Source organism: Andrographis paniculata, unplaced genomic scaffold, assembly GCF_009805555.1.
Source record: "Andrographis paniculata isolate CXL003 unplaced genomic scaffold, ASM980555v1 Contig65END, whole genome shotgun sequence".
In the NCBI taxonomy this organism is placed as follows: Eukaryota; Viridiplantae; Streptophyta; class Magnoliopsida; order Lamiales; family Acanthaceae; genus Andrographis; species Andrographis paniculata.
The window spans coordinates 4,931,356-4,941,175 of record NW_026137601.1 but is presented as its reverse complement, the minus strand read 5'-3'; the positions used below and the strand labels follow the sequence as shown (position 1 = coordinate 4,941,175).

Genomic DNA, 9,820 nt, shown 5'->3' with positions numbered 1-9,820 from the left:
CCCTCCACTGGGCAGGTGGGGCTGAAGGTGAATTTGGAAAGGGGAGTGCAGTAGATGAGGGCGAGGATGTTCATATCCACGACGTACCTGCAAAAATCACAAAGACAAGAGAAGGAAAGAGAGCAATCAAGAAGTTAATCCTTTTGGTAATCCAATGGGGGGAGGGAAGCATCCTGGTTTTAAGAAGATTCAAGCACAAGATGGCAACGTATGTGGTTAGTTGCACACCAATCAGTTTCAAAGCAGCTTCGACTGCCTTAATTTCAGCTAAGTAATTTTTGTATTCAATGAGTCTTCAGTCCTGTAAACCTGAAAATGGAGCTGTTTTCTGTACATCAACATATAAAAGACTTCTTTCCACTCAGGCACATTACACTAAACAGGAATTGTGTTACCCCCTATTTCAATATCAGACATCCATTTCTCCAAAAGAAAAACACAAGAAATATCTGAATGTTAGAAACAAGAGACACCAGTGAAAAATGGTGGAACTTTCGTCCATATAAATAATCAAACAAAATAGTTCTTTGTAAAGTTACATCAGTGGCACAAAGGCCATCATCAAACACCACACTAGTGGCTTCGCAACAATCCTAAACCCAAACTTCCACTACATGATACAGGAACAGAATAGCTAGACATTTAATCTGATATTTGAGCTCGCTTCAAACACACAAAAACGTCTATTCAGAAAAAAATTATTGAAACTCCCATTGTAAAGCACCCCACCGCCACCCAAGGGCTTAGTCTCTCTCCTGTTACAGGGAGCAGTGACAGTGAGTTATAGTCTGAAGATTTCACCAAGTTTAAGAACTAACGGCATAAAATTGACAAGCATCATCGTTATTTCAAATACTTAAATATGATGAGATAAACAAAGGCATGGAAAACCTAATGATAACAGAATATTATCACTGTTTGCCAACTACTATCATTTGTATATGATGCTCCTACAACAAAGATACAGCACTATGAAATTATGATACATCAATCCTAGCAAACATTGCTCCACATTTAAAACCCAAATTTCAATACATAAATATTTATTTTTTCAAACAAGTGACGGGATTCATAATTAAGATGATAATATGCACTAACGTTCAGAACTTTATCTCCTCGTGTTGTTTTGTTATGAATCTTTTTATAGATGTGTACATAAAAATCACAACCTTTTCCATGAACTATGAATGTGTTATGAAAGACCATGCCATGAAACTGAAACTGTACAAATAAGTATGAAAATCATACCTATTCTAGCAGCCTTCCAGAAAACACCTCGAAACCTAGCACATTAGCACCGTAACCAAAAGTTAAAGAAAAAAGACAGTCTTCTGGATCAAAAAAGAAAACAAATAACACCAAAATACTTACCAAACTAAATGATATAAACCAAATAGGAGTTATTCCAAAATAATAAACTGTTGTTTGTTTCCATTTTGACTACAGATAAGTGAAAAGTATAGATATTGTTTTTGGCTTTAGGAAATATTTGGAACATTATTTTTTGCATCTTATTTGGGCATCAAAGCAGGTGATGATATTCGCTTGTGAAGCATCGAATAGAAAAGTTCTTCTTACCTTTTTTGCAACAAAGCAGAAAAGGAAATTTGAATGTCTTAAAAACTCAGGGAAATAAGGAAAAAGGAGTCACACACTTTCTACTCATTATGTCATGAGCTTGGTGATATACAAATAGCAAAAGTTTCAACATTGAATAGATGTTGCTGCTAACTAATACTGCAGATTTATGATGTCTTCACTTTTGGGCTTTAGTTTCCATAACACACTGCCTTCCACTCTAGATGAGCAATAGTTTCAGTTTTGACATTATATGGCCAGATAACAATATACAACTGTCTAAAAGGATTGACAACTCGACCATATGATTGTCAATATTCACAATAAATGATTTTCCAAAACTAATGAGAAAATGTGATGAAAAGAAGAGTAAAGAATATCAAAACTGATCAATACATATGAATTAGAAAAGCATAAACCTCAATGACAAACAAGCTCACCCAGTTCTCTGCTCAAGAAGAGCCGGAAAATGAATCTTCACATATGTGCAAGCACAGATGCCCAACAACACTACTGTCAGGAATGAATGGAAATTGAAGAGCGCTGACTGAAAATTCAAATCAACAACATCAATACTAATTCTAGCAGACTGTCACAAGACAGCATTACTAAGTTAATCAAGACTTTACCATGTTTATGCTGCTGCCGTATCGTCTAGCTTGCACTAAATCTAGAAATAAAAGAAGAATTAAGTCATTCATTTGAGTAAAAATGGCATAAAAAGTATAAACAGCTGCAATAACGAAAACAAGAAAACTGTAAAACTCTCAGACATAATGCTAAAATTCAACAAAATTTTCATCACATCCCCAATTCCCATCCATTGAATCGCATGTACCAATTTCAATATTCTAATATCTAATATCATAAACTGAATAAACCAAATCACAAACACTTGGGCAGATTCCAATAAAGCATACACTTCTCGAATTCCTCGGAAATACGGCCACAGAACAAAAACCATAAACCAAAACATCATTCATCTTGAAATGCAACAACAAAATAAACAAATAGATCATGCAGCACTGGCAAAACTCGAGCCTCGAATAAGATACGAACACGAAAAGAAGATCCGCAATTTTCCAAAATTAAACCGCCCAAATTGACTAAACAGCAGCAGTTCATCATCTATGATCCAGAGACTTTCTTACCGTAGATTCGCAGATACGACGGGAGATCGACGATGTCTCCTCAGCAGCAAAATTGCACTGTGTGCGCGTGTGTGAGAGAGAAAGAAGAGAGAGATGTGAACGAAGGCAGAGCCTTGACAGTAGGTAGCAAATCACAGTGTGCCACGTCATGCTTTCCACTGTGCACCGAGGTGCAGAGGATTTTAAATTGGGCTTCTAATGGGCCCAGCTCGGCCCACTCAGGCGCTTGGAGTTATATATATTTAGCAAAATTAAAACTGGGCTTTTGTATAATTATTGCAAAGTATAGGCCCTATTAAGCAAATCGGAAAACCCCTGTCATACGCCTTGTATTGGCTGGACTCACCATTTCTTCGCTCTTTCAACGCTCACTCTTCACTTTCTTCAAGACTCAAAAGTTTCTCACTCGTTTGCTGTACCTTGGTTCAAATCGGATTGTTGTTGTTCGAAGCTTCCGGGAACTGATATTTTATTTTTATTTTTTATTTTTAGTTTCAGATTTTGTAGTTTTGTTCGGTATATACTTGCATATAGTGGTGTAATTTGTGCAGTTTCTTGTTATTTCGCTGTAATTGTTCGATTAGTTTTAGGTGGGTTTGGTAATGAACTCGAGAGCGAGATATCCGCCGCCGGGGATGGGTGGGGGCCGGGGAGGCGGGGGCGGAAGTGGAATGAACCCTCACGGTGGGCCAAACCCTAACTTTCAACCGAGATATGCAACTCAGCAGTATGTACAGAGAAATCCTGCACCGAACAACCAGAATCAGCAGTTGTATCAAAATTCTCAGGCACACCAATGGATGAGAAGAAATCAGCTGCCGCCGGGCGATTCAGCCGTTGACGAGGTTGAAAAGACTGTACAATCAGAAGCTGTTGATTCGAGGTTGGGATGATTTTTAATCATCGTATTGGAACTCTATGCTTTGTTAGTTGTTGTCCTGATGGTTAAATCAATGGATTTTGATCTGTTTAAATGCTTGATTGTAGTTTCTCTGTGATTACTCTTTACACCACAGCTTCTTGGAAGTATAGAATAACTTTTACAATCTTGAAAGTTCTTGTAGTCAGATATCAGGAGTTTATTTTTTGTTAGTTGCTGTTAATTCTTGATAATTCTTTAGGATGACAGTGTGCTGGTGTTTTATTGTATTTTTGTAAGTTGCCCCGGATGTTGGGATCGTGATGGTTTTTAGATTTTCCGGTGCCACAATAAATTTAAGGAGAATTCTGGTTGCAAGTATTAGAATGCTTGGATGAGGAAACACTGTTACCGATTTCTTCTCGTCTATGTGGTGATAATACCCTTTTATTTACAACCATTGCGTAGGTTCTATTTGTTCAGAGTATGCTATTCTTAATCCCAATCTTTTTCATTTGTATATCTTGATGGTTAACTGTGATTCACTTTACATACTTGAATGAATGTAGTTCGCAAGATTGGAAAGGACAGCTGAGGTTGCCACCAGCAGACACTCGTTACAGAACTGAGGTAACATCTGTACATAATGTTCATATTTTATGTTTCAAATGCTTGTTTTTTATATGTAGCTGTGTTAGTATTGGCATTATTAGAATTGGTTATGTGGTTCCATGTAACCGATCAATGTTGAGTGTGTAAAGGTTCAACTTCATCTTGTAATTTGGGATTTATTATATTGAAAAAACTTGTTATGACTTATGAGGATGTTATAAGCTTATGATAATTTCGAATGATGCTCAAGATTAAGGGTACACTTTTCTGTGTTTTGGTACTTGTTTTTGAGCTATGCAATCTATATTAAAAATAAATAAAATCTAAAAGTACATATCTCTTTAGAAAAAACATCACGTTGAACATCTATTTCCCATTCAAACCTTTAAACATCACATCCAAAACTTGTTTTCCACTCTAAACATCACATGCAATATCTATAATTTTTTATATCAAGCCGTCACATGTAATACTTATTTTTTTTATTCAAAACATCATACCCCTAACATATTTTCTACTAAAATTTTCAAAACCAAAACAACCCCAAAACATCTAAAAGCACCTCAAAATGCAAACAAACAAACCTAAGTTAGAATGGGAACATGGCTGCTCTGGGTGATTAATCTGTGCCATTACCTTACTTGTATCCTTCTAAATCCATGTTAATTTTTTCCTTCCTTATTTACTATATTTAGCATCTTATATGTCTGTGGATCCAATGATACCGTTAAAGGAGTTGTAGTGGGTTTACAGTTCATTTATAGTTTCTATACCAGGAGAACACTTACCTTTGATCCTAATAGGTGAAGTTATGTACAATTGCAATGATGTTGAAAACTTAAGCGAAGTCACAAATAGAGTTAAATAATTCCAGGTTCACTCCACAGTTGCAAATGTCACAGCTTCTGCACTAAGACAGTCTGCATCAACCGTTTTTTCTCTTTGTTATTTTTTTCTGATTTTCTTCTCTATTATTATATTAAAAAAAGTTTAGTAGTTTGTTTGTTTATATGTTTTTTTTTATAAGATACTGGAATTATTATTTTTGTTGGTTGAAAACATGTTATATTAAATACACATGTATGTAACTATATATATATTTGGGTGTATCATATATATACATTAAAAATATATTAATAGTTATAGTCCATGCCTTGTTCCGTTTGTCATTTACAACTGTCACCCGTTTCAATTGATTCATTTTCCTGCTGTTAGATTGTCTGGCTCTCTAGTTTAAGGCTCTCATTACTAGATTGATAATCATTAATTGGTTCCAAATTAGTTTATACCACTTTCTATTCTCTTATTTCTGGGTAATTGAGAATTATTGTTCTATAGAGCTGTTACAGATACTGTCATCTTTGATTTAATTCTATAGTTGTTTTAAGATTTACAGTTGAACAAACTAAAATTCTTACTGCTACTTGTTTGTCTTTAGGATGTCACTGCTACCAAAGGAAATGAATTTGAAGACTACTTTTTGAAGCGTGAACTGCTTATGGGAATTTATGAGAAGGGATTTGAAAGGCCCTCTCCTATCCAAGAAGAGAGTATTCCAATTGCTCTCACTGGAAGTGACATTTTGGCTAGGGCCAAAAATGGAACTGGGAAAACTGCAGCCTTTTGCATTCCTGCCTTAGAGAAAATTGACCAAGACAGGAATGTTATTCAAGGTTCAGTTTAAATGCCCTTAATGATTCTGAGATCTTACATTTCAGGTGTAGAATTATAAGTATGAATTGCCCTACTAATCATATTATCAGTCTTAACCATGTCCACCCCCCCCCCCCGCCCCCCCCCCCCCCGTCCTTAAAAGTTTTGGATATGTTATTTATTGGTAAATTTAGTAACATTTTGCCAGCATCTTTCGATGTTAGTTTTAGGCCTGTTTGACTACAATATCAAAACATATACATATCTTCCTTGGCTGCATAATATCCATGAATTAGGACCCCGTCTTTGTTCTTACTTATTATTTTACTTACTTTTTCCCTTTTTAGATAATGTGTATTTTAACATTATTCGGCCTCATCTTAGTTTTGTGCATTTGGATCGTTGCAGTTGTTATTCTTGTCCCAACAAGAGAATTGGCCCTTCAAACATCACAAGTTTGTAAAGAACTTGGAAAGCACTTAAAAATTCAAGTCATGGCAACTACGGGTGGAACTAGCTTAAAGGATGACATAATGCGTCTCTATCAACCTGTTCATTTACTTGTTGGGACGCCAGGAAGAATTCTTGATCTTGCCAAAAAGGGGGTTTGCAAATTAAATGAATGCTCCGTGCTTGTAATGGATGAGGTGGGAAAATGTTTTGCATTTTCTTTTAGATTTTCCAAATTTGTGGATTAATAATTGTGATATCCATGATAAAATACCTTGTCTCAGCTTTTGTTTTCTATGTTCATTCCAACTCTTGTTTGGCTGAGAGTTGAAGCTTTGGAGTGTTCTAAAACCTTTGTTGAGAATTTAGATTCTTGTAGGTTAAGCATGATATATTCAAAATGTGTAGAAGGGGATGGATAACCCTCTGTACAACCTTATATAATTTTTACATTTTTTTACTGGAATTTACATTCGACATAGCAGACTGCATTTTTTCTTTGTCAACAATGATCATAACTTAATTCTTACACAAGATTCTGTAGTAATGTATCATCTTTATGTTATAAATCTGTATGTTGCAACTCTGTCCAACCTTATATAATTTTTACATTGTTTTTACTGGATTCGACACTCCACATAGTAACTGCATTTTTTTGTTTGTCAACAATGACGTACTTTAATTCTTACACAAAATTCTGAAGTAAGGTATCATCATTATGTTATAAATTGGGCTACTAGTCTAAATTCTTTCTCTTGTAATATGTTTCAGGCTGATAAACTTTTGTCACCAGAGTTTCAACCATCTATTGAACAGTTAATTCGCTTTTTACCAGCAAATCGTCAGATCCTTATGTTCTCTGCTACATTTCCTGTCACTGTGAAAGATTTTAAAGATAGGTATCTGCGGAAGCCTTACATCATAAACCTGATGGATGAGCTTACCCTCAAGGGTATAACTCAATTTTATGCTTTTGTGGAAGAAAGACAGAAAGTTCATTGCCTTAACACTCTCTTTTCAAAGGTTGTTCCATCTGCAAGATTTTTCAGCTATATGTCAATTTTAGTAGCTATATGATCCTGACTCTGCAGCCTCTATCCCCTGTGTATGTAGCTCCAAATCAATCAGTCAATTATCTTCTGCAATTCTGTGAACCGGGTAGAACTTCTTGCAAAGAAAATTACAGAGCTTGGATATTCTTGCTTCTACATCCATGCTAAGATGCTTCAAGATCATCGCAACAGAGTGTTTCATGACTTCCGCAATGGTGCCTGCAGGAATCTTGTGTGCACTGGTACGTTCCCTGGAGCCCTGTCATGTTTTCTGATTATCTTTTGACCTTAACTCCTTATTCTTAATCATTTTGCCAAATGCTTGCTTGTATCTGTGACGTGGAAAAGTAACCCTTGCTATACATGCAGACTTATTTACTCGAGGGATAGATATTCAAGCAGTAAATGTGGTTATAAACTTTGATTTCCCCAAGAATTCGGAAACATATTTACACAGGGTACGATCCTTATAATTTGTTATCAATATGCATTGTTCTTATTTTTGACGATTCTCTATAAAGTATTCTGGTTCATTGCAGGTGGGTAGATCTGGAAGATTTGGCCACCTTGGTTTGGCTGTGAATCTGATAACTTATGAAGATCGTTTCAATTTGTATGAACAACATTCTTGGTTTTCTTATACAAATAATGTAGTTTGTGTCTATGTATTTGCTGATAGTGCTCACTTTGATGTTCTCTCATATTTTAGGTATAAGATTGAACAAGAACTGGGAACAGAGATTAAGCAGATCCCTCCGCACATCGATCAAGCTATATACTGCCAATGATCTTAGACGGCTGCCATCAAATTCTTGGTTGGAAATGGTAGCAATGGTGAGCAATAAATGGAGAAAATATTCAATTTTAGCTAATTCACAACAACTTTGAGTGTCTTTGTTTTGTATTTTGGTTTGAAAGAAAAAATTTCTACGTGAGGTATAAGTAATTGTGTACGTAATATAAACAATAATGAGTGTGTAATATATTGTTGTGTGTTCTTCCATTATTCCAAAAAAACACATGTTTCCAAAAAAAATTAATATATTACACACTCATTATTTTTATATTATTTACACAATTCCCTCTACCTCAAAAAAAAAATCTCTTCAAACAACTTCACTAAACAAACACACATTTAATTTTTTTGGACAAAATATGTTGAAAATTTTTATGAAAAGAAACAAACCCTTTATGCCTTTCTTTTCCTTCACATGTTTGAGTGTCACCATTTATACCATGTCTAGTTGTTTTTCCAATTTAGTATTTACCATATCAAACTTATTTATTTAAAGCTATATTGCCTCTCTTTTATTTCCAGTGTTCTAGGGAAACTGGTGACTTTTAGTTATCCTAGGAAAAGCAATTTAATCACAAAAATAAAATAAAATATGAGCTTTTGTATTTTCTGATGGATTTTATATTTATTTATTAATTGAGATAAAGCATATATGATATTATTATAATTTTTTATGTCTAATTCTTTTTTGTTTTTGCTTTTGCCATTTTAAAAAAAATAAGTAGATGTTCCATCCACCAGATAATTTAATTGGATCATATAGAGACAATTTTGATTTTATTTAGCTATTTGGGTCTTTCGTTACTAAATAAAATGTGCTATGAAACATTTGTGCTCTTTCAGTCTAACTGCCACCATGTTTCTATTTTCCATGACAGAATCATAGCAGACAATCATGATAGAGGAACGTACGATCTCTGGAGGATGTCAGAAATCTTATCATAGGAAATGAGAAGACCTTGTGTTTCCTTAATGAGGAAGATCACTACGTCAGCTTAACTTATCTTTGCGGTATCTCACGTTGATTAACCTTCTTCAATCACCACTTTCTTTATGTTGAGTGACAAAAAAGAAAAGGAAAAAAAAAAGAGAACTGATTTTCTCGTTACTGCTTTCAAAGTTTCAGTTTTATTACTTCAAAAAAAAAAAAAAAAAAAAAAAAGAGGAGTTTTTATTTATTGTGCTGTTGGGCTACATTTTCATGCTGGTTATTCTTTTGGGAACAAATGATTAAGTATGTAGGGTGATCTTTATGGAGTTATTCACTTACATATGTATAATTAAAGCACACACCTTTTGATTTTATTGCCGGTTATTATTATTGCCTCTTTGTTGCATAATAGGGACTTTTTAGGGTACATGCCATGCCGGTATGAGATGTAGGAATAAGATTTAATTCTCTCTGTTTGTTTGATTTTGGGGAATCTAGGGAAATATGGGATTTAGGAATAACTATCTTGATTCTGAATTTGATTTGCATAAAAAGGTCTTATTGCCTGATTTAGGTTTTTGAATTCAAATGGCTTGGAATCTGAAGTTGATAGAAGAATAGCATTAGTGTATGTCTGGGCAGGGCACAATTGAAGAATGTGTTTATATATTAATTGGGGTTGGAGTTTGAGAATAGCAAAATATGATTTTAAAGTGATTATTCTGTGATGTAAGTTTT

The 9,820-nt window shown here is 34.6% G+C and overlaps 2 protein-coding genes across 2 annotated transcripts; one reads left to right on the top strand and one right to left on the bottom strand.

Annotated features, from left to right (window-relative positions):
• Nucleotides 1-483: 483 nt before the first annotated feature.
• Nucleotides 484-2,884, bottom strand: LOC127262237 (uncharacterized). The gene is made up of 5 exons (XM_051290831.1): nucleotides 2,730-2,884; nucleotides 2,208-2,248; nucleotides 2,019-2,125; nucleotides 1,249-1,283; nucleotides 484-755 (listed from the first exon to the last, which is right to left on the bottom strand). The coding sequence occupies exons 2-5, from the start codon at nucleotides 2,208-2,210 to the stop codon at nucleotides 688-690; spliced, it is 213 nt and encodes a 70-aa protein (XP_051146788.1). The 5' UTR covers nucleotides 2,211-2,248; nucleotides 2,730-2,884; the 3' UTR covers nucleotides 484-687.
• Nucleotides 2,885-3,066: 182 nt separating this feature from the next.
• Nucleotides 3,067-9,472, top strand: LOC127262236 (DEAD-box ATP-dependent RNA helicase 8-like). Its single transcript, XM_051290830.1, has 10 exons — nucleotides 3,067-3,612; nucleotides 4,158-4,218; nucleotides 5,639-5,873; nucleotides 6,262-6,500; nucleotides 7,075-7,326; nucleotides 7,417-7,597; nucleotides 7,725-7,813; nucleotides 7,895-7,968; nucleotides 8,065-8,189; nucleotides 9,030-9,472. Exons 1-9 carry the CDS (start codon nucleotides 3,332-3,334, stop codon nucleotides 8,141-8,143), a joined length of 1,491 nt encoding a protein of 496 aa, XP_051146787.1. The 5' UTR covers nucleotides 3,067-3,331; the 3' UTR covers nucleotides 8,144-8,189; nucleotides 9,030-9,472.
• Nucleotides 9,473-9,820: the final 348 nt, after the last annotated feature.

What these genes read in the sequence shown, in the direction of transcription:
- LOC127262236 (XM_051290830.1), top strand. Translation starts at nt 3,332, where the DNA reads ATGAACTCGAGAGCGAGATATCCGCCGCCGGGGATGGGTGGGGGCCGG. An exon ending in CAGGAATCTTGTGTGCACTG is followed by an intron (nt 7,598 to 7,724) that starts GTACGTTCCCTG and finishes CTATACATGCAG; the next exon opens with ACTTATTTACTCGAGGGATA. An exon ending in TATGAAGATCGTTTCAATTT is followed by an intron (nt 7,969 to 8,064) that starts GTATGAACAACA and finishes CTCATATTTTAG; the next exon opens with GTATAAGATTGAACAAGAAC.
- LOC127262237 (XM_051290831.1), bottom strand. An exon ending in CTTCTTGAGCAGAGAACTGG is followed by an intron (nt 1,284 to 2,018) that starts GTGAGCTTGTTT and finishes CTAATGTGCTAG; the next exon opens with GTTTCGAGGTGTTTTCTGGA. An exon ending in CTGGAAGGCTGCTAGAATAG is followed by an intron (nt 756 to 1,248) that starts GTATGATTTTCA and finishes TCCCTGTAACAG; the next exon opens with GAGAGAGACTAAGCCCTTGG.